Here is a 27,513-nt window from a genome sequence, read left to right on the forward strand (position 1 = left end):
TAAAACTTTAGTATTTAAATTATGCTATTCCTAGCACTATTGCATTGCCTCCACTTGTTTGTCTTGGTTATGTAGGCTTTATACCCAAAAAGTAAGGGGAAAATTTTCAGTTTTTGCTATATTAATTTACTGAGTAGTTGATTTTTGCCAAATACTGCTTCTTGTTTTGTGTATAATGATTCAGGACACATAGTACCATTTACATTTACAAAATGGGCTTTTAAAAAATTCCCTAAGAAGAAGAGGCTTCTAATGATAATCTTAGGCCTTGTGGAAAGGTAAGTTGGGAAGAGATTTTTTGGCTTCAGGGTATTAGGTCTGTTGGATCACTCTACTCCCAGGGATCTGCCCTGATGCTTCCTGTGTGAACCAGAATGAAGTGTTGATACAGCAAGCAGAGTGCAAGTATTATATTTGCCATAAATATTTAGCTCTGTACTGAATAACATGGGCCAACACTACTAGAAAGAAAGGATTTCCATGAGTCACTTTTATCTGTTCCTAATGTTGCAGAATGCAATCATTACATCTACAATAAAAAGTAAATGTGTGTGTATATATATATATATATATATATATATGTATATATAAAACACACATTCTTACTAGAAGGACAGTTTGATCATTTATAGAGTAATTCAGAGACATGCCTGTTTTGATAGTAAATTCTGCTTCAGTTATTAATTTGTGCTGGCTGGCTTGCAGCAAAAACCATATAATGAGAATTCAAGTGTCAAGTACTATACCTCATAGAGTGAGTGACTGACAGGTACCATACCATTCCTTGTGTTACTTCTTGAGGAAAATATTTCCAAGTCAAGGAGTACTGGGAAAAAAAAATCGCCTGGGGCTCTCTTCACAGAAAAAAATTTTCTAGTATGATTTGACATCACTAAGTAGATGGATGGTGGAACATCAACTGTTTGTTATTCTTGCGCTGATGTAATTTGATGTTAGACCATTCTGAGGGTCTTTTGCTGAATTTACCTAGCACTTATTTTTGCCTTCACCCTAGTGAGTTAAGAGTTTTATTTAGAAAGAAACTCATCGATGTCAAGCTGTTTATATGTTAGCTTGATTTGTTTTATTCTCTCACGTAAATTAATGTAACTATGAAATCTTTTAACAAACTTATGGGTTTTAGATGCTCTAAATTTTCTCAAAGGACATCGTTCTTCTCCATCCTGAAAATGAGAAAAGTTAGCAGGGTGACCTAAAGTCTGCCTAGTATTTTAAAAGCTGTTTTATGAACTTACTCATTTGTCCTCTTTGAGTTTTCTTTTTAGTAGAAAGATTATTCTCTTTTTCTAGGAAAAGAGGGTGTATTTATACAAAAATACTTTAGTCTCTGACATGTAGTTATTTCAAGTGACAATTGGTAAAAATCTATTGGCATTATGAGATGCTTTGGAATGGGAGTAATTGGAACCATCTATCTCAGCCTTTGGGCTGGAATATATAATTAGGACAGAATTTTAAATATCCTCCATTGCTGGCTACTGCTGGCTTCACCTAGTAGAGGAAGGTGGCACTATGGAAGTATGCATATCATACTAGTGCCTTTTCAGCATCATACTTTAAGAATGTATTTTCACGTTAAGGGTGAAATACACATTATTTTCTATAATTATAAGTTGATATAGATGTCTTGGAGGTCATTTTTTAATGAACTTTTACATTTGAAATGTTTATAGATCACAGGAAGTTACAGTAACAGTACAGACAGGCCCATGTACAGTTTATGAAGCTTCCCCCAGTGGTAACAACTTATAACTATGGTACAATATAAGAACTAGAAAATTGATATTGGTACAATCTATGGACTTTTCATTGGAGTTTTTATTAGAGCTCTTCTTGAGTTATAAGTTGTACTATACTTCTATACTAATTTATTTATTTTTCTAGTGGCAGGAGATCTTTACCTACCTTTATTTAACTTAAGGTGACTAAATCAAGATAGTTATGGACAAAAGGGCTACCAGGTCTTAGCTGAGGAGCTTTAGGTTGTTCAAATGTGGAGGTTTATTATTTTTTTTAAATTGAAATATATTTTACAGATAAGATTGTGTAAATTTAAGGTGTACAACGTTGATTTGTTTGTATATTGTAATATGATTTCTATTGTGAAAGCACCTGTCACCTCACATAATTATCATTTCTTTTTTGCAGTTGGAATAATTAAGATCTAGTTTCTTAGTAAGTTTGATATGATATAATATTGTCTATATTCACTGTACTGCACCTTAGGTTGGTAGGACTTACTTGCTACTACTTGCAAGTCTGTGCCCTTAAACACCTCTTCTATTCCCCACACTCCAGCCCCTGGTAACCACCATTTTGCCCTCTATTTTTATGAGTTTGCTTTTTTAGACTCTATGGTAAGTGAAATTATACAGTATTTGTCTTTCTCCATCTGACTTATCTCACTTGGCATAATGTCCATCATATTGTTGCAAATGGCAGGATTTCCTTTCTTCTCATGGGTGAATAATATTCCATTATATATTTATGTGTGTGTGTGTATATATGCATACCTGTATACACATACACACCCCTACCCCCCCTACCCCCCCACCATCCCCCCACATCTTTATTCATTTATTCATTGATGGGTACTTAGGTTGTTCCCATATGTTTGCTATTGTGAATAATGCTGCAGCACACACAGGAATGCAGATCTTTTATTTCTTGTTTTCATTTCTGTTAGGTATATACTTAGAAGTGGAAATGCTGGATTATATGGTCTATCTATTTTTAATTTTTTTGGTGAACTCCATCACATTTTTTCCATAGTGGCTGAACCAGTTTACATTCTTGATTTACATCAAGGAAATAATTTTTTAATTTGTTTAAGAAATTTTTAATTTCTCACCTGGGTGTTTATTAATTAGAAGAGATGGGGTATTTTATTTTATTAAAAAAATTTTTTTTATTAAGGTATGATTGATATACACTCTTATGAAGGTTTCACATGAAAAAACAATGTGGTTACTACATTTACCCATATTATCCAGTCCCCATCTGTACCCCAATTCAGTCACTGTCCATCAGTGCAGCAAGATGCCACAGATCCACTATGTGCCTTCTCTGTGCTACACTGTTATCCCTGTGATCTCCCACACCATATGTACTAAACATAATAGAGATGGGGTATTTTAACTGTATCCTATGCGAGTTATTAATTTATTGCTTCTAGGTCCCAAATCTGCCCTCTTAGTCTGCATAGTGGAAGTTCATACATTTCTTCATTGCAGTCAGCACACTATTAAATTGTGCCAGTAGAGGGTGCTGGAGAGACACTACAGGAGAAAGGGACTTCCTAGTTTTTTTATTTTTTATTTTTTTAATTAAATTAAAAAAAATTTGGTATTATTAATCTACAATTACATGAGGAACATTATGTTTACTAGACTCCCCCCATCACCAAGTACCCCCCACAAACCCATTACAGTCACTATTCATCAGTGTAGTAAAATGATAATCACTCACTACTTGTCTTCTCTGTGTTGCACAGCCCTCCTTGTGCCCCCCACAACAATATACGTGCTAATCGTAATGCCCCCTTTCTTCCCACCCCCGCCGGCCCCCTTATCCCTCCCTTCCCACCCATCCTCCCGAGTCCCTTTCCCTTTGATAACTGTTAGTCCATTCTTGGGTTCTGTGATTCTGCTGCTGTTTTGTTCCTTCAGTTTTTCTTGTTCTTACACTCCACATATGAGTGAAATAATTTGGTATTTGTCTTTCTCTGCCTGGCTTATTTCACTGAGCATAATACCCTCTAGCTCCATCCATGTTGTTGCAAATGGCAGGATTTGTTTTCTTCTTATGGCTGAATAATATTCCATTGTGTATATGTACCACATCTTCTTTATCCATTCATCTACTGATGGACACTTAGATTGCTTCCATTTCTTGGCTATTATAAATAGTGCTGCGATAAACATAGGGGTGCATCTGTCTTTTTCAAACTGGGCTACTGCATTCTTAGGGTAAACTCCTAGAAGTGGAATTCCTGGGTCAAATGTTATTTCTATTTTGAGCTTTTTGAGGAACCTCCATACTGCTTTCCACAATGGTTGAACTAATTTACATTCCCACCAGCAGTGTAGGAGGGTTCCCCTTTCTCCACAACCTCGCCAACATTTGTTGTTGTTTTACTTTTGGATGGCAGCCATCCTTACTGGTGTGAGGTGATATCTCATTGTGGTTTTAATTTGCATTTCTCTGATGACTAGTGATGTGGAGCATCTTTTCATGTGTCTGTTTGCCATCTGAATTTCTTCTTTGGAGAACTGTCTGTTCAGCTCCTCTGCCCATTTTTTAATTGGGTTATTTGCTTTTTGTTTGTTGAGGTGCGTGAACTCTTTATATATTTTGGATGTCAACCCTTTGTCGGATCTGTCATTTATGAATATTCTCCCATACTACCTTTTTGTTCTATTGATGGTGTCCTTTGCTGTACAGGTTTTCAGCTTGATATAGTACCACTTGTTCATTTTTGCTTTTGTTTCCCTTGCCCAGGGAGATATGTTCATGAAGAAGTCGCTCATGTTTATGTCCAAGAGATTTTTGCCTATGTTTTTTTCTAAGAGTTTTATGGTTTCATGACTTACATTCAGGTCTTTGATCGATTTCGAATTTACTTTCGTGTATGGGGTTAGACAGTGATCCAGTTTCATTCTCTTACATATAGCTGTCCAGTTTTGCCAGCACCATCTGTTGAAGAGACTGTCATTTCCCCATTGTATGTCCATGGTTCCTTTATTGTATATTAATTGACCATGTATGTTTAGGTTAATGTCTGGAGTCTCTATTCTGTTCCACTGGTTTGTGGCTCTGTTCTTGTGCCAGTACCAAACTGTCTTGATTACTGTGGCTTTGTAGTAGAGCTTGAAGTTGGGGAGCGAGATTCCCCCACTTTATTCTTCCTTCTCAGGATTGCTTTGGCTATTCAGGGTCTTACGTGGTTCCATATGAATTTTTGAACTATTTGTTCCAGTTCGTTGAAGATGCTGTTGGTAATTTGATAGGGATTGCATCAAATCTGTATATTGCTTTGGGCAGGATGGCCATTTTGACGATACTAATTCTTCCTAGCCAAGAGCATGGGATGAGTTTCCATTTGTTAGTGTCCTCTTTAATTTCTCTTAAGAGTGTCTTGTAGTTTTCAGGGTATAGGTCTTTTACTTCCTTCATTAGGTTTATTTGTAGGTATTTTATTCTTTTTGATGCAATTGTGAATGGAATTGTTTTTCTGATTTCTCTTTCTGCTAGTTCATTGTTAGTGTATAGGAATGCCACAGATTTCTGTGTATTAATTTTGTGTCCTGCAGCTTTGGTGAATTCAGATATTAGATCTAGTAGTTTTGGAGTGGATTCTTTAGGGTTTTTTATGTACAGTACCATGTCATCTGCAAACAGTGACAGTTTAACTTCTTCCTTAGCAATCTGGATGCCCTTTATTTCTTTGTGTTGCCTAATGCTGTGGTGAGTATCTCCAGAACTTTGTTGAATAAAAGTGGAGAGAGAGGGCATCCTTGTCTTTCCCGAACTTAAAGGAAAGGCTTTCAGCTTCTCGCTGTTAAGTATGATGTTGGCTGTGGGTTTGTCATATATAGCCTTTACTGTGTTGAGGTACTTGCCCTCTGTACCCATTTTGTTGAGAGTTTTTATCATGAATGGATGTTGAATTTTGTCAAATGCTTTTTTGGCATCTATGGAGATGATCATGTAGTTTTTGTCCTTCTTTTTGTTGATGTGTTGTGTGATTTTGATGAATTTTCAGATATTGTACCATCTTAGCATCCCTGGAATAAATCCTACTTGATCACGATGGATGATCTTTTTGATATATCTTTGATTTTGGTTTGCTAATATTTTGTTGTATATTTTTGCTCTATGTTCATCATGGATATGGGTCTGTAATTTTCTTTTTTTGTGGTGTCTGCCTGGTTTTGGTATTAGAGTGATGCTGGCCTCACAGAATGAGTTTGGAAGTATTCCCTCTTCTACTTTTTGGAAAACTTTAAGGAGGATGGGTATTAGGTCTTCACTAAATGTTTGAGAAAATTGAGCGGTGAAGCTGTTTGGTCCAGGTGTTTTGTTCTTATGTAGTTTTTTGATTACCAGTTCAATTTTGTTGCTGGTAATTGGTCTGTTCAGATTTTCTGTTTCTTTCTAGATCAGCCTTGGAAGGTTGTATTTTTCTAGAATGCTGTCCATTTTTATGTAGGTTATCCAGTTTGGTAGCATATAATTTTTCATAGTATTCTCTAATAATTCTTTGTAATTCTGTGGTGTCTGTAGTGATTTTTCCTTTCTCTTTTCTGATTCTGTTTATGTGTGTAGACTCTTTTTTTTCTTGATAAGTCTGGCTAGGCGTTTATCTATTTTGTTTATTTTCTTGAAGATCCAGCTCTTGTTTTCATTGATTCTTCCTATTTTATTCTTTTGATTTTATTTATTTCTGCTCTAATCTTTATTATGTCCCTCCTTCTGATGAGTTTGGACCTCATTTGTTCTTCTTTTTCTAGTTTTGTTAATTGTGATTTTAGTCTGTTCATATGGGATTGTTCTTCTTTCCTGAGGTAGGCCTGTACTGTATTGCAATATACTTCCCTTTTAGCATGGCCTTTGCTGCATCCCACAGATTTTGTGGTTTTGAATTATTATTGTCATTTGTCTACATATATTGCTTGATCTCTTTTTATTTGGTCACTGATCCATTTATTATTTAGGAGCATGTTGTGACTCCTCCATGTGTCTGTGGGATTTTTTATTTTATTTGTATAATTTATTCCTAGTTTTATTCCTTTGTGGTCTGAGAAACTCGTTGGTACAATTTCAATCTTTTTGAATTTACTGAGGCTCTTTTTGTGGCCTAATATATGATCTATTCTTGAAAATGTTCCATGTGCACTTGAGAAGAGTCTGAATTCTGCTGCTTTTGGGTATAGAGTTCTGTAGATGTCTGTTAGGTCCATCTGTTGTAATGTGTTGCTCAGTGCCTCTGTCTCCTTACTTATTTTCTGTCTGGTTAATCTGTCCTTTGGAGTAAGTGGAATGTTGAAGTCTCCTAGAATGAATGCATTGCATTTTATTTTCCCTTTTAATTCTGTTAGTATTTGTTTCACATATGTAGGTGATCCTGTGTTGGGTGCATAGATATTTATAATGGTTATGTCTTCTTGTTGCATTGACCCCTTTATCATTATGTAATGTCCATCTTTGTCTCTTGTGACTTTCTGTGTTTTGAAGTCTATTTTCTCTGATACAAGTGCTGCAACTCCTGCTTTTTTCTCTCTATTAGTTGCATGAAATATCTTTTGCATCCTTTCGCTTTTACTCTGTGTATGTGTTTGGGTTTAAAGTGAGTCTCTTGTAGGCAGCATATAGATGGGACTTTTGTTTTTTTATCCATTCAGTGACTCTGTGTCTTGATTGGTGCATTCAGACCATTTACATTTATGGTGATTATCAATAGGTATGTACTTATTGCCATTGCAGGCTTTAGATTTGTGGTTACCAAAGGTTCAAGGGTAATTCCCTTACTATCTAACAGTCTAATTTAACTTGCTTCATATGCTATTACAAACATACCCTAAAGGTTCTTTTTTTCTTCCTCCTTTTTCTTTTTCTTCCTCCTCCATTCTCTGTTGTGTTATGAATCATATTCTGTACTCTTTGTCTATCCCTTGACTGATTTTCAGGATAGTTGATTTAATTTTGCATTTGCTTAGTAGTTAACTGTTCTACTTTCTTTACTGTGGTTTTATTACCTCTGGTGACAGCTATTAAACTTTAGGTACACTTCCATCTATAGTAGGCCTTCCAAAATACACTGTAGAGATATTCTGTGGGAGGTAAATTCTTTCAGCTTCTGCTTATCTGGAAATTGTTCAATCCCTCCTTCAAATTTAAATGATAATCTTGTTGGATAAAGTATTCTTTGTTCGAGGCCCGTCTGCTTCATTGCATTAAATATATCATGCCACTCCCTTCTGGCCTGTAAGGTTTCTGCTGAGAAGTCTGATGATAGCCTGATGGGTTTTCCTTTGTATGTGATCTTATTTCACTCTCTGGCTGGTTTTAATAGCGTGTCCTTATCCTTGATATTTGCCATTTTAATTATCATATGTCTTGGTATTGTCCTTCTTGGGTCCCTTGTGTTGGCAGATCTGTGCACCTCCATGGCCTGAGAGAGTATCTCCTTCCCCAGATTGGGGAAGCTTTCAACAATTACCTCCTCAATGACACTTTCTATCCCTTTTTCTCTCTCTTCTTCTTCTGGTAGCCCTATAATACGAATATTGTTCCGTTTGGATTTGTCACACAGTTCTCTCAATAATTTTTCATTCCTAGAGATCCTTTTTTCTCTCTGTGCCTCAGTTTCTTTGTATTCCTCTTCCCTAATTTGTATTTCATTTATTGTCTCCACCATATCTAATCTGCTTTTAGTACCCTCCATTGTGTTCCTCAGTGATCGAATCTCCATCCTAAATTCGTTCCTGAGTTCTTCAATGTTTTTCTGTACCTCCAGGAGCATGTTTATGATTTTTATTTTGAATTATCTTTCAGGAAGATTTATTAATTCAGTCTAACTTGACCCTTTTTCTGGTGTTGAGATTTTGCTTTGAACCAGGTTCCTTTGGCATTTCATATTTGTGTATGGCGCCCTCTAGTGCCCAGAAGCTCTATGCTCTGAAGTTGCTCTGCCCCTGGAGCAATGTAGGGGCTTGCAGGGGAGCGGTGTTGGTGCCTGGGGGGAGGCAAGAGTTGTTTCCTGCTTCCGAGCTGCTATGCCTGTCTCCACTGCCAGACCAGCAGCTGGCCCAGCACACAGGTATAAGCCTCTGTGGTTTGCGTTTTTAGCTGCTGTAGGCGGGGCTTCCCTCTGGCTGGCTTAATGCCTGGGCAGAGTTTGGTGATTTGCTAGCCAGGTGTGGGCTTGCTGGGAGGAAGGCGCAGTAGGCTGTGTATCACAGAGGGGAGCCTTGAAGCAGCGTAGCCTACCAGGGTGCTGGAGTGCCTGGACATTATGAAAGTTCTCAACCTGCTGGGCAGAGTGCTCCCAGACAATTTTATCTACCTGTCCTTTCTCCTGAGCAGTAAGCTCTGTGCAGTCCTTGCCCCTTTAGCAGCCCTCTTGCTGTTAGGAAGTCTCTCAGACTGCCTGCCTTTCTTTTGTCCCATAGCAGCTGGATATGGATCCCTGTTTTCCATGAGCAGCTGGAATTTGCCTGTCTTAGCTTTCCAGTTCCCCTAATCACCAGAGCACCATGCTGTGTAGGTTTGTGCTCCCAGAGCAGATCTCCAGAGCCAGGTGTTCAGCAGTCCCAGGCCTACACTCCCTCTCTGCTCTGTTTCTTTTCCTCCTGCTTGTGAGCTGGGGTTGGGGAAGGGGTTGGGTTCTGCTGGGCCACTGCTTTGGTATATTACCCTGTTCCATGAGGTTTATTCTTTTCTCCATGTGTATGCAGTCTGGCACAGCCCTCTTTCCTGTTGCTCTTTCAGAATTAGTTGTATTAATTATATTTTCGTAGTATATGTGGTTTTAGGAGGAGGCCTCTGTCTCACCTCTCACGCTGCCATATTTAATCCCCTTCTTTCCTAGTTTTTTATCTGTTCACTCTGATAAATCATAGGCATAAGTACAACTACATGCTGAGTTCTAAGTCCTTATAGCAAATCACCGAATCTGAAGTTGTCTTGGGGACCCCAACACAAGAGGACTTTGTTGTGGTTAGTTTTTTTACCCAGGAATCACATTTAAAAATCACTCTTTCTTTCCTTGGTGTGTGCATGTTTGTAGCTTTTATTGATTACAGAGAGTATTTCCCTAGTTGAAGGTCTCTTATGAGGACATAGGATACCTTTTTTGGATCTTGTCTTTAGAGGAGCAGTAGCATTTGTGAGATGAGGTTATGGGCTAATGACTAATAAGTACATATTTGGGTTTACAGTTCTGCAAACATCAATTGAAGAGTGTCTTTGGTTTCCAAGAATTAATCATTTCTTGATGTGCTTCAAGTAAAACCTTATCCACACTCCTGTTTCCTTCTCCTTCCTACCTCCATCAGTAATATTGAGAGGGTGCCCAGAACTCCACATTCCTCTGGTAAGGCTGCCCCTGGACTTGTGCAGCTTACCTGTCCAAAATGGAAGGAAGCAGGGTACTCCAGAGCTCTGTGTGATCTTGCCAAGATCCGTCTTCCTACCCTCAAGCGTCAGCCTCACTGCAATTAGCTATTTCTATTTCTTTGAGGCCTTGTAAGGTGTTTAGGACTCCTGGGTTTTCCATTAATACTCAGAACTTAATCCATATGACCCTGCATATCCCCTCATCTGACTCTCATCTCCCCCTTTGCCCGACTTCCTAAAGTATTCCAGTCTATGCTCTTGACTCATTCCATCATCAGCACAATTCCTGCTTTCCTTTTACATCCTTTTATTTCTGAATGTTAGCTTCACTTTATACCACCTGTCTTACACCTGAGGCCACTGCTTCATTTAAAGCCCTTTCAAATGATGGCTGTTTTCTCTCTTCCTACCCCTTATTCCTCCAGCGGGAGGTGCATATCCTTCTTGCACATCCTTGCTTCTTCTAGACCATTGTTACTTGTTCTTTTAAAACTCCCAGCTTCAAAGTTGACACCATCACATTTTACTGTCTGCTAGCCTCTCTAGTTGGAGTTAATCTGCAGATCCTTGGGATTCATATCATTCTTTAAAGATTTTAACTCCTGACTTCCTGTCACTCTAATTATTAGGCTTGTCTTTATTTTTGGCAGTTTCATTATCTATGTAGGTTTTTCTAATAACCTAGTCTCTTATTTCTTGACCTTTTCTTGTCCTGAGATCATATTCTCCCACCTCCCTCAACCACCGTCTTCTGTGGGCATCTCTGGAATTTCTCGTTGCCAGTAACTATACTCCCTTCATAATCTCAGTTTCAGGTATCTCACTATCTTGTATCTAATTCACTGCTATTTTCTTAATTGTATTAATTCTTTGATCTCAGTGAGACTAATAATCAATGGTTCTATCATGTCTTCCTGTCTCTCACCCACTCACTTCATGTGTTATGTGTTACTGTCCTCTCCCCAATTTAGATTCCATTATCTGTCTTTGTAAATTATTCCTTTATATGCTACCACAACTCGCCCTCTTTCCATCTTCCTGCTCATCTGGCATATTCCCATCTCTAGTTAATTCCAGCTAGCTTCTCCATTGTGCTGACATTTGTTATGAATGAATGCAGCTGGGGAGAACTGCCACCCCTCCCACCCCACCCCCACCTTAAACCATAGTGGTTGGCTTCACTTCAGGTCATGACCATAACCTCAGGTGTACCTCAGTATTGCTGGCATTCCTATTTTACTAGACAACCTGTTTATCTCTTTCCTGGACTATTTCATACCTTCTTTTTAAACCTCCCTCATGTTTTTCTACCCATGTTTACCCTGTCAGTAATCTTTTTTTATTTAAAAAGGTAGAAGCAGTAAGAATATAAATTTAGATATCCCCATCACCTTGTCTACCCATCCGTCTCCTGTGTACCATGTATTCTGCCTCTTCTCTTAGTTCCTGGATGAAATGTCCATGCTCTTATGGCCAGCTTTCTCCTGCTATACTAGGTTTTCTTCCAGGCTGCCTTCTTTTTTTTGTAGATAATTATTTTTTATTGAAGAGTAGTTGACACACAGTATTACATTACATTAGTTTCAGGTGTACAACACAGTGATTCAACATTTATATACATGATAATTCTAGGTACCAGCTATCACCATACCAAGTTGTTACAATATTTTGACTATATTCCTTATGCTATACATTACATCCCGGTTACTTATTTATTTTACAATTGAAAGTGTGTACTTTTTTTTTTTTTTTTTTGTGAGGGCATCTCTCATATTTATTGATCAAATGGTTGTTAACAACAATAAAATTCTGTATAGGGGAGTCAATGCTCAATACGCAATCATTAATCCACCCCAAGCCTAATTTTCGTCAGTCTCCAATCTTCTGAGGCATAACAAACAAGTTCTTACATGGAGAACAAATTCTTACATAGTGAATAAGTTACATGGTGAACAGTACAAGGGCAGTCATCACAGAAACTTTTGGTTTTGCTCATGCATTACGAACTATAAACAGTCAGTTCAAATATGAATACTCATTTGATTTTTATACTTGATTTATATGTGGATACCACATTTCTCTCTTTATTATTATTATTTTTAATAAAATGCTGAAGTGGTAGGTAGATACAAGATAAAGGTAGAAAACATAGTTTAGTGTTGTAAGAGAGCAAATGTAGATGATCAGGTGTGTGCCTGTAGACTATGTGTTAATCCAAGCTAGACAAGGGCAATAAAACATCCACATATGCAGAAGATTTCTCTCAGGTGAGGTTCTAAGGGGTGAGGTTCTAAGCCTCACCTCTGTTGATCCCCAATTTCTCACCTGATGGCCCCCCTGCGACTGTGCCTGTCTTAGGTTGTTCCTCCCTTGAGGAATCTTACGCGTCTCTGGCTAACCAGTCATCTTCCGGGGCCATACAGGGAAATGTGAAGTTGGTAAGTGAGAGAGAAGCCTTATTGTTTGAAAAGGTTAGCTTTTTACTTCTTTGCATATTTATGCTCTGTGGCTTCTATGCCCAGCATTTGTCTTGAGGTATCTTTACCACTTGGAAGAATTATGATACTCGGTAAATTTGATATGAGGCATGAATTCTATTTAAGGGTTGTAATTAGGAAGGAAGAAGAAAAGCTATAGAAGTAGCAGATGGAAGAAAACATGGGAAGATTGATTATTTCTTTGACATATCTTCTTGTAGAGTAACTTCAGCATGTTTAGGTTTTAAACTACTAATTAAATTGCACACACACATTAACATAATAAGAGTACAGTTACATAACCAAAGCATACCTGTAATTACCAGCCATCTCCAGTGAAACCAAGAAAACCAGTTAGGCACCTTAGGCATTTGTGAAAACTTATCTATGATATGGTGGATATTGTCCAACTGAACTTGAACAGTCTGAGAGAAATCAGACAAATTACAACAACCCATTCCTGGGGACTGTTCACATGCCATATGTTCTTTTAACAGTAAATAGTCTGTAGTTGTAAGATTTTGGAGCGCTACAATTTGCACTTCTCCTAATTCTTGGTTGAGTTCCAACAGTATAGATCCAGTCAAATTTGTTGTTTTACTGTATGCACAGGCCAGTTTAGATATCTCCTTCTTCACTCCCATGGCAAGTCCAGGAACTGGTGGGATGAGTGCATCTACAGCTGTAGCAGTGCGTGAATCTTTGTTGGGTCTTTTGATGATCTTCTGGCATGAGTCTTCCCGAGAGTGCTGATGTTGGAAGTTCTTTTTCATATCGTATCTTAGTTCATTTTTGGGGTAGCCCAATTAGGCTTTGATCCTCTGCATAAACACAAACAGACCCTTTGCCTACACTTTTATATGCCCTTTATACCCTTGTGTAGGACTCATTGGAGGTCTCCAAACAGGAACTGCCTTTTTTTTTTTGTATCATTAATCTACACTTACATGACGAATATTATGTTTACTAGGCTCTCCCCTATACCAGGTCTCCCCTATAAACCCCTTTACAGTCACTGTCCATCAGCATAGCAAATATTGTAGAATCACTACTTGCCTTCTCTGTGTTGTACAGCCCTCCCCTTTCTCCCACCCCCCCATGCATGCTAATCTTAATACCCCCCTTCTTCCCCCCCCTTATCCCTCCCTACCCACCCATCCTCCCCAGTCCCTTTCCCTTTGGTACCTGTTAGTCCATTCTTGAGTTCTGTGATTCTGCTGCTGTTTTGTTCCTTCAGTTTTTCCTTCGTTCTTATATTCCACAGATGAGTGAAATCATTTGGTATTTCTCTTTCTCCGCTTGGCTTGTTTCACTGAGCATAATACCCTCCAGCTCCATCCATGTTGCTGCAAATGGTAGGATTTGCCCTTTTCTTATGGCTGAGTAGTATTCCATTGTGTATATGTACCACATCTTCTTTATCCATTCATCTACTGATGGACATTTAGGTTGCTTCCAATTCTTGGCTGTTGTAAATAGTGCTGCGATAAATATAGGGGTGCATTGGTCTTTCTCATACTTGATTGCTGCATTCTTAGGGTAAATTCCTAGGAGTGCAATTCCTGGGTCAAATGGTAAGTCTGTTTTGAGCATTTTGATGTACCTCAATACTGCTTTCCACAATGGTTGAACTAATTTACATTCCCACCAGCAGTGTAGGAGGGTTCCCCTTTCTCCACAGCCTCGCCAACATTTGTTGTTGTTTTACTTTTGGATGGCAGCCATCCTTACTGGTGTGAGGTGATACCTCACTAGTTTTAATTTGCATTTCTCTGATAATTAGCGATGTGGAGCATCTTTTCATGTGTCTGTTGGCCATCTGTATTTCTGTTTTGGAGAACTGTCTGTTCAGTTCCTCTGCCCATTTTTTAATTGGGTTATTTGTTTTTTGTTTGTTGAGGCGTGTGAGCTCTTTATATGTTCTGGACGTCAAGCCTTTATCAGATCTGTCATTTTCAAATATATTCTCCCATACTGTAGGGTTCCTTTTTGTTCTATTGATGGTGTCTTTTGCTGTGCAGAAGCTTTTCAGCTTAGTATAGTCTCACTTGTTCATTTTTGCTTTTGTTTTCCTTGCCCGGGGAGATATGTTCAAGAAGAGGTCACTCATGTTTATGTCTAAGAGGTTTTTGCCTATGTTTTCTTCCAAGAGTTTTATGGTTTCAACTTACATTCAGGTCTTTGATCCATTTTGAATTTACTTTTGTGTATGGGGTTAGACAGTGGTCCAGTTTCATTCTCCTACATGTAGCTGTCCAGTTTTGCCAGCACCATCTGTTGAAGAGACTGTCATTTCGCCATTGTATGTCCATGGCTCCTTTATCAAATATTAATTGACCATATATGTCTGGGTTAATGTCTGGAGTCTCTAATCTGTTCCATTGTTCTGTGGCTCTGTTCTTGTGCCAGTACCAAATTGTCTTGATTACTGTGGCTTTATAGTAGAGCTTGAAGTTGGGGAGTAAGATCCTCCCTACTTTATTCTTCTTTCTCAGTATTGCTTTGGCTATTCGGGGTCTTTGGTGTTTCCATATGAATTTTTGAATTATTTGTTCCAGTTCATTGAAGAATGTTGCTGGAAGTTTCATAGGGATTGCATCAAATCTGTATATTGCTTTGGGCAGGATGGCCATTTTGACGATATTAATTCTTCCTAGCCATGAGCATGGAATGAGTTTCCATCTGTTAGTGTCCCCTTTAATTTCTCTTAAGAGTGAAGTGTAGTTTTCAGAGTATAAGTCTTTCACCTCTTTGGTTAGGTTTATACCTAGGTATTTTATTTTTTTTGATGCAATTGTGAATGGAGTTGTTTTCCTGATTTCTCTTTCTGTTGGTTCATTGTTAGTGTGTAGGAAAGCCACAGATTTCTGTGTGTTGATTTTGTATCCTGCAACTTTGCTGTATTCTGATATCAGTTCTAGTAGTTTTGGGGTGGAGTCTTTAGGGTTTTTTATGTACAGTATCATGTCATCTGCAAACAGTGACAGTTTAACTTCTTCTTTACCAATCTGGATTCCTTGTATGTTTTTGTTTTGTCTGATTGCCATGGCTAGGACCTGCAGTACTATGTTAAATAACAGTGGGGAGAGTGGGCATCCCTGTCTAGTTCCCGATCTCAGAGGAAATGCTTTCAGTTTCTCACTGTTCAATATAATGTTGGCTGTGGGTTTATCATAGATGGCCTTTATTATGTTGAGGTACTTGCCCTCTATTCCCATTTTGCTGAGAGTTTTTATCATGAATGGATGTTGAACTTTGTCAAATGCTTTTTCAGCATCTATGGAGATGATCATGTGGTTTTTGTCTTTCTTTTTGTTGTTGTGATGGATGATGTTGATGGACTTTTGCATGTTGTACCATCCTTGCATCCCTGGGATGAATCCCACTTGGTCATGGTGTGTGATCCTTTTGATGTATTTTTGAATTCGGTTTGCTAATATTTTGTTCAGTATTTTTGCATCTATGTTCATCAGGAATGTTGGTCTGTAGTTTTCTTTTTTGGTGGGGTCTTTGCCTGGTTTTGGTATTAGGGTGATGTTAGCTTCATAGAATGAGTTTGGGAGTATCCCCTCCTCCTCTATTTTTTGGAAAACTTTAAGGAGAATGGGTATTATGTCTTCCCTGTATGTCTGATAAAATTCCGAGGTAAATCCATCTGGCCCGCGAGTTTTGTTCTTTGGTAGTTTTTTGATTACCGCTTCAATTTCGTTGCTGGTAATTGGTCTGTTTAGATTTTCTGTTTCTTTCTGGGTCAATCTTGGAAGGTTGTATTTTTCTAGGAAGTTGTCCATTTCTCCTAGGTTTCCCAGCTTGTTAGCATATAGGTTTTCATAGTATTCTCTAATAATTCTTTGTATTTCTGTGGGGTGCGTCGTGATTTTTCCTTTCTCGTTTCTGATACTGTTGATTTGTGTTGACTCTCTTTTCCTCTTAATAAGTCTGGCTAGAGGCTTATCTATTTTGTTTATTTTCTCGAAGAACCAGCTCTTGGTTTCATTGATTTTTGCTATTGTTTTATTCTTCTCAATTTTATTTATTTCTTCTCTGATCTTTATTATGCCCCTCCTTCTGCTGACCTTAGGCCTCATTTGTTCTTCTTTTTCCAATTTCGATAGTTGTGACATTAGACCATTCATTTGGGATTGTTCTTCCTTTTTTAAATATGCTTGGATTGCTGTATACTTTCCTCTCAAGACTGCTTTTGCTGTGTCTCACAGAAGTTGGGGCTTAGTGTTGTTGTTGTCATTTGTTTCCATATATTGCTGTATCTGCATTTTGATTTGGTCATTGATCCATTGATTATTTAGAAGCGTGTTGTTAAGCCTCCATGTGTTTGTGAGCCTTTTTGCTTTCTTTGTACAGTTTATTTCTAGTTTTATGCCTTTGTGTTCTGAAAAGTTGGTTGGTAGGATTTCAGTCTTTTGGAATTTTCTGAGGCTCTTTTTGTGGCCTAGTATGTGGTCTATTCTGGAGAATGTTCCATGTGCACTTGAGAAGAATGTATATTCTGTTGCTTCTGGATGTAGAGTTCTATAGATGTCTATTAGGTCCATCTGCTCTACTGTGTTGTTCAGTGCTTCCGTGTCCTTACTTATTTTCTGCCCGGTGGATCTATCCTTTGGGGTGAGTGGTGTTTTGAAGTCTCCTAGAATGAATGCATTGCAGTCTATTTCCCCCTTTAGTTCTGTTAGTATTTGTTTCACATATGCTGGTGCTCCTGTGTTGGGTGCATATATATTTATAATGGTTATATCCTCTTGTTGGACTGAGCCCTTTATCATTATGTAGTGTCCTTCTTTATCTCTTGTTACTTTCTTTGTTTTGAAGTCTATTTTGTCTGATATTAGTACTTCAACCCCTGCTTTCTTCTCGCTGTTGTTTGCCTGAAATATGTTTTTCCATCCCTTGACTTTTAGTCTGTACATGTCTTTGGGTTTGAGGTGAGTTTCTTGTAAGCAGCATATAGATGGGTCTTGCTTTTTTATCCATTCTATTACTCTGTGTCTTTTGATTGGTGCATTCAGCCCATTAACATTTAGGGTGACTATTGAAAGATATGTACTTATTGCCATTGCAGGCTTTAAATTCGTGGTTACCAAAGGTTCAAGGTTAGCCTCTTTAGTATCTTCCTGCCTAACTTAGCTCACTTTTTGAGCTGTTATATACACTGTCTGGAGATTCTTTTCTTTTCTCCCTTCTTATTCCTCCTCCTCAATTCTTCATATGTTGGGTGTTTTGTGCTGTGCTCTTTCTAGGAGTGCTCCCATCTAGAGCAGTCCCTGTAAGATGTTCTGTAGAGGTGGTTTGTGGGAAGCAAATTCCCTCAGCTTTTGTTTGTCTGGGAATTGTTTAATCCCACCATCATATTTGAATGATAGTCGTGCTGGATACAGTATCCTTGGTTCAAGGCCCTTCTGTTTCATTGCATTTAATATGTCATGGCATTCTCTTCTGGCCTGTAGGGTTTCTGTCGAGAAGTCTGATGTTAGCCTGATGGGTTTTCCTTTATAGGTGACCTTTTTCTCTCTAGCTGCCTTTAAAACTCTTTCCTTGTCCTTGATCTTTGCCATTTTAATTATTATGTGTCTTGGTGTTTTCCATCTTGGATCCTTTCTGTTGGGGGTTCTGTGTATTTCCGTGGTCTGTTCGATTATTTCCTCCCCCAGTTTGGGGAAGTTTTCAGCAATTATTTCTTCCAAGATACTTTCCATCCCTTTTCCTCTCTCTTCTTTTTCTGGTATCCCTATAATACGGATATTGTTCCTTTTGGATTGGTCACTCAGTTCTCTTAAGATTGTTTCATTCTTGTAGATCCTTTTATCTCTCTCTATGTCAGCTTCTACGCGTTCCTGTTCTCTGGTTTCAATTCCATCAATGGCCTCTTGCATCCTATCCATTCTGCTTATAAATCCTTCCAGAGTTTGTTTCATTTCTGTAATCTCCTTTCTTGCATCTGTGATCTCCCTCCAGACTTCATCCCATATCTCTTGCGTATTTCTCTGCATCTCTGTCAGCATGTTTATGATTCTTATTTTGAATTCTTTGTCAGTAAGACTGGTTAGGTCTGTCTCCTTCTCTGGTGTTGTGTCTGTGATCTTTGTCTGCCTGTAGTTTTGCCTTTTCATGGTATTAGGAATAGTTTGCAGAGCTGGGACGAGTGACGGCTGGAAGAACTTCCTTTCTTGTTGGTTTGTGGCCTTCCTCTCCTGGGAGAACAGCGACCTCTAGTGGCTTGTGCTGGGTAGCTGCGCACAGATAGGGCTTCTGCTTCCTGCCCGACTGCTATGGAGTTAATCTCCGCTGTTGCTGTGGGCGTGGCCTGGCTCGGGCAGCTACTCCAAAATGGTGGAGTCGCGTTGGAGGGGGAGCGGCCTGGAGGTTATTTATCTCCGTAAGGGGCCTCCGTGCTACTTGCAGCCCAGGGGGTTAGGGTGCCTAGAGATCCCCGGATTCTCTACCTCTGGATTAAGTGTCCTGCCCTGCCCCTTTAAGACTTCCAAAAAGCACCTGCCAAAACAAAGCAACGACCACACACACACACAAAAAATTTTTTTAATTAAAAAAATAAAAATAAAAATAAAAAATGGCCGCTCGTTTTTCTTTATTCTCCAGCGCCAGCCTCAGGCATCTGCTCATCGGTCTTGCTGCCCTGTTTCCGCTGTATTGGGGTCCCTATCCCTTTAAGACTTCCAAAAAGCACTTGCCAAATCAAAACAGAAAAAAAAAAAATGTCCGCTCGCTTTTCTTATGTCCTCCGGCGCCAGGTCTCTGGTGCCCGCTCACTGTTCTTGGTGCCCTGTTTCCCTAGTATCCAGGGCCCCCCCGCACATGCACTGTGTCTGCGCTCTGGCCCGGATGGCGGGGGCTGGGTGTTCAGCAGTCCTGGGGTCCGTCTCCCTCCCACTCTGCCTACTGTTCTCCCGCCGGGAGCTGGGGGGAGGGGTGCTCGGTTCCCACGGGGCCGGGGCTTGTATCTTACTCCCTTTACGAGGCACTGGGTTCTCGCAGGTGTGGATGTGGTCTGGATGTTGTCCTGTGTCCTCTGGTCTTTATTCTAGGAAGTGTTGTCTTTGTTATATTTTCATAGATAAATGTGGTTTTGGGAGGAGATTTTTGCTGCTCTACTCACACCGCCATCTTGGCTCCAATCTCCCCAGGCTGCCTTCTTAATGGCATTTTTCTAGCAGTCTTTTCCTTGCCATACTCTTCCTTAAGTTGCTACATCCAGTCTCATGACTTTAAATATATCTATAAATAAATGACTTCCAAATTTTTAGTCTCTGGCCTGAGCTCTCCTGTAAACTCCAAATTCATTTACACAACAACTTCAGATCTTCATTTGGAATCTCAAAATTAATGTGTTCAAAACTCAAACTTTTGATTCCTGACCCTGTCCAAATTGGTCCTTCCCATAGTCTCCTCCAGTATTATTAACTTGTAGGTTGATCCTTCCAGTTACCCAGGCTGGAAAACTGGCCTGGGTAATCATTCTTTAAATATTTTAACTCCTGGCTTCCTGTCACTTTAATTATTAGGCTTGTCTTAATTTTTGGCAGTTTCAATATGTAGGTTTTTCTTGACACTACAATACCTATCTAGTGATCCTTGACTCCTTTCTTTCTCACTGTGCATTCAACTCATCAGTCAGTCATATCATCTCCTCTTCCAACTATATAAAGTAAGATAAAAAACTCTAGAGGAATGGAATGAAGGGAAAATATATGAATAGAAATAGGAGAAAGTATAGAGAAAAGAAAAAATAATTAGAGGAAAAAATAAAGAAGTGAAATTACAACTTGGAGAAAGAAAAATTTTGAAGCAGGAACCCCAGGTAGGATCACTAGTATTCTTATTTTGCCAAAAATCAGTGAAGTTTATACTTTAAATTTTCTCATAAAATTAAATTTTTAATTTTTTGCTGTTCATCTTAACTTTACCTACATTTCATTTACCTTTGTGAATCAGCCCTTGTTAATCATCAGTGGGTATAGAAGGAAAATGTTATTACTGTTATTTTTTAATGCTTTTGGATATTTTTGAGTTGTGTTTACAAGTATATTCAATTTTAAAAGTGCTTGTAGTTTGGCTTTTAATTATTTTGATTCTTAAACCTAGTATATGCAAAAACCCAAGTAATGTATCACTATTCGATTTCAGATTTCCTATGTATGTAGTCCTGTTGAATAGTAAAGCAAAATAATTAATTTTACTAAATGTTTTTAGCAGTGATTAAGCCAGATGTTAGATTTTAAAATTTATTGGTTTGATTGTTGTAATTATTTTTAAGATTGTATTTTTACCTGACCATAGCTAAATTCTTATTTTGTATTTGAAGATAGTAAAAATATTCATATTTGAATTATGGTTCTGCATTATGAATTTTGATCCGTTATTAATGTGGGAGTTCGTGGGAACATTATTGCCCAAGGATAGTATGGGGGTTGTTGTAGGTTCTTGAAGTTTATTGGTTGATAATTAGAAAAAAAAGTGGACCTAAAGATGTTATCTCTTCTTTGGTAGCTGCCTTGTAGGTTGAATTCTGTGTACTGGTAGGAGATCTAAGACAATCCTAAACACCTACTTTCAATTATTTTTTTCCTAGTAATTAGTCCTCATAGTTCAGGAAATTTTTGGGGAATAAATAAAATTTCCTTCCTGATGAATGAAAAGAAGGGAATACCAGTTTTTTAAGTCTCTCTTCCTGATAACAACCCTAATGGAAAGATGTCTTCTATTACTCATGGCACTGAAGGTAGTAGAGTGATGTTTTTAAGATCAATAACTAAGGAGTTGCTCCTGTGGGTTTGAGTCCTCACTCTGCAGTGACTTTGACCAAGTTATTTAACCTCTCTGTGCTTTAGTTTCTAATTTGTAAATTGTGAATAATACTTCCCTTTGAAGAATATTGGAAGGTTAAAATTAGATAATACCTGTGAAGTATTTGGAATAGTCCCTGACACAGAATAAATGCTTAATAAGTGCTTGCTGTTTATTAATGGTACCATTACTACTACCACATTCAGGGTTTTTACTAGACTGTTGATGTTTTGTGACTGGTAAGCAGAAATCATAGTAGACTGCCACCATGAGAAGGCAAAACCTTGGCTAGACTTTTTAGAACCTGTGTATATACAGGCAGTCCTTACTTTGCAGTTATGAAATGCACGAATTTATGTCACTGTGGTTTAGTTATATAACACCAATTCCCCAGCCACGTGTGATTAATTGCACAAAGTAAAGACTTCGCTGTGAATCTTCAGTCTAAGGTTACTACATAAATACACGATGAGTGACCAGTTGCATCACTTCTTTCAGAGTCTCTTGATGAATTTTAATAACAGTGCATCTGTTATTTAGGTCACTCACAGACAGCAAAGTATGTTGTTGTGTTGCCTCCTTGTTTCTTAGTGAATAAATAACCTGTGCAACGTTTCACAAAAAGATAGTTGAAAGCTGGCCAACAAAGATAAAAGTGCAGCAAAGAAATGAAAAGCGGTAATTTTGTAAGTGAAATTGCATGTGATCCTAGGAGATTTGAAAATGGTGACAGCAAAATGAAGGTAGGATGAATGAAGCTTAGTATGAGCCATATGAAATAGTAAAGGAATGGTGTCAGCTATTGAGAGTCTGATGAATACAAAAAACACAATAAAGTCACTTCATCATCTTTTAGTTTAAGTTTCAGTAGGAATAGAAAGCTGCTTATGGTTGAAATGGAGCATTTTACTTCTGCTTTGGGTTGAAGACTGCAGGAGAAAAACAAAATTCCAGTGAGTTTTGCTAGTGTTCAAGGCAGAGTTTTGAAGTTTAGTTGCAATATTGAAAGGAAATGATAATTGCAAGAGGACTGGAGATCATGCAGTTTTTTAAGCTGAGTTATGGAAGCAATATGACATAAAAGCACATAATTGAAAACATTTACTCATTATGACAGGAAGCAAAGAGTAATAGTATGCATGTAGTGTGGCAAAACTTTTACTACAGTACACAAGTAACTATGTAGGATTTGAAGAGGACATCGGTGGAGTTACAGAAGAAATAGTTGCCTGTGGGAGTTTTGACAATGCCACTATTCAGTGGGCTCCAGATATGCAGCCACAGAGAAACTTAGTGAAGATGGATTTATTAGCATAAATAGAGTGGTTGTGATGAAAAGGATGCATATCCGAAAGGAAGCAATGCCAGCAAAAACTTCATGTTAAAGGAACTCCCACTTTTTCACAACACTGAAGTGCAAAGGATAAAATACTGGAAGCTGACACTCAAACTTAGAAAGGAGTGTGACAGTTTGCCAAAGCATAGGAAAAATGCTTACTCAGTATTGTAAATTATACAGGAAGAAAACAAGCTCTGTTCAAACTATTCTTAATTGTTTCCAAAGAAATAACATACTTTAATTTTCAGTGTTTCTAAGTGCTTTAAATGACAAGGTATTAACTAAATTATACGTTTTCATTTCCCTATATTTGTATCTGACAGTAAGCGAGTTTTTAAAGTTTTGACAAAGATGTTTAAAGGTTGCAGAACAATCATAATTTTCTCCATTGATTATAAGGTCATTTTGCACAATTTGAGTTTGTATGCTTCTACACACTGTGCATAGTGTATCTCTTGTACTCTTCCTGCATCTCTTTCTCTACTTGATCTCTTTAGGAAGAAAAAACAATTGCAACAATTCTCATGTAGAAGACTTTTCCAACCATGTTTTCTTTTGACTTCTTTAGGGTGACACTGATTGGTATAATAATTTTTATGGAATTTAGTTTTTAGTGTTTTTTATATTGTTCTGAAAAGCTATGATTGAGTTACAGCTTTTCTTCATTGTAGTTCTGTTTAGCCCCTTCTGTCATACATGTCACTTTTGCAATTGTTAACAAAATTTTCATCTAGTAAGAGACTACAGTGTTCTTTGACTGATACTGGTCAAATGCTTGCCTCCTTTTCCTTGCCTCCTTTCTTAATTTTTATCCATAGTCTTCATGGTGGTATATAGCATCCTAACGATTTGATGAACTAAAAGCAAAGATAAAAAAATTAGTTTCCTATTGCAGGACATTAACATATCTTTATTTTTCTCATTTTTCCATAAATTAAGTCTAAAGCATTGCTAGATGTGCTGTGTTTTTGGTGTTTATATGGATGCTAATCTGGTTAAAGCTATTTAAATCTCTGTTTTGGGCAAAAACTCATCTATTATAGAAGGCTGAACTTTCTCTTCTTAATAGTAGTTGCAATTGTAATAATTTATAATTGACAAGTGCTCTGTAGTTTACAATGTACTTTCACCATGAGTTTTTTCATTTGCTTTACATTAACATAGTGAACATATCAGTGGTTCATATTTGTATTTGAGAAATGTAGAAAAATGAGACTTTGAAGTGTGTGACTTACCCAGGATCACACAGGGAATTTATAATTTTTTTTTTACTGATAGACTAGGGAGGTGGCAGAGTATAATGTGTGAAAGACGATTCAGTTTTGGAGTCCTAGGTATATGCACACATTCTAAGTCCTTTAACTTAATAATGTGTGGTTTGGACAAATCACTCCTACTTTCTGAAAATCAGTTTTATTATTTGTCTTATGAAAGCTTTTTTGAAATGTCTATGCAATAATATAGTAATGTCTGACTTATAGGTATTTAATAAACAGTTGCTATAATTAATATAATAATAATTATTAGTATAATATCTCATTCTCTGAAAGTTTGATTTCAAATTTTGGGTTAGGTCAGTTTTTACTTTATTATAAATAATGTTGGGTGTGTCTCCTTTCTGTATTATTTTAACATTCTGTACTTATCATAGAACTTACCATATCAGGTTGTAAACTGCCTGTTTACTTATTTTCTTCTTCCAATAGACTGTGAGCTGCTTGAGAAAATAAGTGTGATAGCTGTATGCTTTCTGCATTATTTATAGAGTTAGTGAGAGGGGTTGAATGCTTTGAACTCCCTAGTGAAACACTTAATATTCACATTAAGTGTTTGTGGTACTAATAATATCTATCTAATTACTGACACATTATTCCTAATAGACCTTGCTTTTCTCCATAGGAAACCTGATATGCTTTAATGAAATATAATTTTGGAAATGACTAATACATCTTGATAAAAAAAAATTAGGCAATGTTAGTGCTGAATGAACTCCTTGGAATTCATATATTATTATACCTCTTTCATTTTCTATAAAAGGAAACAGAGGCCTAAGGGGGCTAGGTGCTTTCTATAAGGTAACACTGCTTATTGGTGGGTTTTTTATTTATAACTCAGGAAAACAGCAGTGCATCAAAGATCATCAAAGGTGATATATGTTGCCATATAAGGAAAACCTAAACTTCTGCAGCTCCTAAGTATAACTTAGGAAAATTATGTTAAGGAAATATAAAATTGTATCATTTACCTGCAAGTGCTTGATAAGCAAATGATATAAAACTTTAAAAATTTTTAAAAAGAGTAAAAAGAAAGGTGGGAGGATGCATACTCAGATGTTAGGATTGTTTCCTAAGGGAGCAGAGATTGGAGAGAGAAAGGAGAAATTATTTTTTCTTTATGCATATTGGTATTCATTACCTTTTTACAATGAATATATTATTATTTTGTGATTTAAAACCCTATAATATAGAATATTGTTTTAAAACCATTAGAGATACAAACTGAAGCAAAATTTTTAGGGAATGTGAGATAAGTCTTTAGTCCACATTGACCTGACCTTTTAGGTGGAGGGACCAAATTTTATATCTGAAAAAGAATTTAACTCTTTTATTCTTGATTGGCAAGAATTTAAGGCTACAGTAGAAGAAATAGCACAATGAATTGCATGATTAATTAACTTTTAATTTGTACAGTCTTTATTATAGGAATTCATAGTAGAGGGATCATGGCCATGTTTAGCCATGTTCAACTTCTCTTGACTTTCTATTTCTTACATAAAGCTGATATAAAAATGTTAGATTTATTTGAATTTTTGAGCTTATGAAAATCATTTGCAAATGAAGTGGTAGTGTTGGTGGAATTCCTAAAACTTCTCTAGCACCAGGGAGCATGGAATGAATGAATGAATTAATAGTTAATAGTGTAAAGTATGTTGGATAATATCATGGATATGTGTCTTTCATTAATTTCTTTTCTTTCCAAACTGAGGATACAATATTGACAGGCTAGTTAGTGAACATCCCTATGGAGGGCCATGGGAATTGTTTCTGTTGATCTGAGTTGATGCAAAGTGAGAGCTCAGTGTCTTTTATTTTATTTTTTTAATGTCCTTTCTTAATTAACTAGGTTAGTTGATGATGACCTGTATGTTTGATATAACTAAAGCAAATAAAATTTCATTTTTGCTTAGAATTAATTCATATCTCACTACTGTATTTACTAATTGTGTCAATAATTTGTGGCCTTTTTAAATCACAGTTTTTGATCATTAGTAATCTTTTACATGAAAAAATAAAGATCTGGGAATTTAGTAACGTATTACCATGTGATTTTATTATGTATTTTAATGAATTATTTTTTGTGGTGTTTCTCTAAAAGACTAAAGCTATTTGTAAGTACAGAGCTGAGATTGTATAGCTACTATAAAAAAGCTTTTTTTGCTCACTGGGCTTCTATATATTTTTGATACCTTATTTCTCCTTTTTTTCCCCCAATATTTTCAGATGTTTTGGAATGTTATTAAGCCCAGGTCGAAACGTGAAGAACAGTGACATGCATTTACTGGATATGGTAATGATAATCTTAAGCATCTTGACCAAGTATAGATGACAGTTATTTTATACTTTTAAAGTATTTTCTATTTTAAAATTCTATCATATTGTCAAGGTAGTTTCTAACTTACAGCTGTATGATAGTGATACTTAAATTTGGGAATCCAAACTTAAAATTATTTATAAGTGGGAGATACAGGAAAATTTCCACCAAAAAAATCCTATGCAAGTTGAAAGCAAATAAAAGGGAGGTGTTATGACAATGTCCATCTATTCACCTGTTTGGCTTCTTAGGAAGATGTCTTTTCTTTGAGCCAAAAATAACAAGTATTTGATTATACCAGACATATGCAGAGTGAATATAGTAGCTTTCATTTATGTTAGTGTTACTAGTTTGAGTGATGGATGCTTTTGTTTTCTTTAAAGCATCTCCCTTTCCAAATTTCTCCTCCTTGATCACCTGTCCTTTAACAAAGTGTATTTACTACAGGAGTTGGTATTTGTTTAAGGAATGCCCGTAAGGGTTAATATGTATTTAAGAATTGATATTTGCTGTAAAAATAGCAAGTCATCTTAACTTTCAAGCTGAAATACCTTGTAATACTTCAAGTAATAGACATTTGCTTTGTGATTTAGAAATGTTACAGGAAATAGTCATCTTAAGTAGAAAGTGCTTTACCTACTTTGAGAGTCTTACATTTAGTGATAGCAAGTACTGCATGTTTTTTTCCTTTCAGCTGTGTTTTGCAAATGCCAGTTAAATATCACCAATTATATCAAGTTTTCTTTTGAGTATTTTTATGGTAACACCACACGGATCTTCTAGTGGTACTAGAATGGCTTATTCAGCCTTTTTGAGTACCTAATAGTGTGCCAAGCATTGTGTGAAATGCTGGGGTTCTAGGTATGGTAACACATAACTCTTAGCATCTGTGGGTTCATAGTCTTATGAAGGAAACAGACCTTTTAAGTATGTAACTACAGCAATGGGTCAAGTTCTCATAAAGTTGGTGTAATGTGCCACAGAAATATAAAGGAAGCACTACATGGGTAGGTAAGACAAGGAAACAGGTTACGTGGAATGTGAAAACAAATTGGCTGTTGATCCATGTCTCTTCCAGCTCTCTCTACAACGTATCACTAATGCAAGTAGTCTTACCTAAGACAAGCCAGAGCATTTTGGAGCCTCCAA

At 37.2% G+C, this 27,513-nt stretch overlaps 1 protein-coding gene across 7 annotated transcripts in view; it reads left to right on the forward strand.

Annotated features, from left to right (window-relative positions):
* The window catches only part of RABGAP1L (RAB GTPase activating protein 1 like), a 738,861-nt gene that overhangs the window by 65,286 nt on the left and 646,062 nt on the right, over positions 1-27,513 (forward strand). For all 7 annotated transcript variants that reach the window (XM_057507896.1, XM_057507900.1, XM_057507898.1 and 4 more), the window contains one exon: positions 26,274-26,340. In XM_057507896.1, the coding sequence (XP_057363879.1) occupies positions 26,274-26,340 (67 nt within the window). The remainder of the gene's footprint in view (positions 1-26,273; positions 26,341-27,513) is intronic.

The sequence above is a fragment of the Manis pentadactyla genome, chromosome 9, assembly GCF_030020395.1.
Source record: "Manis pentadactyla isolate mManPen7 chromosome 9, mManPen7.hap1, whole genome shotgun sequence".
Classification (NCBI taxonomy): domain Eukaryota; kingdom Metazoa; phylum Chordata; class Mammalia; order Pholidota; family Manidae; genus Manis; species Manis pentadactyla.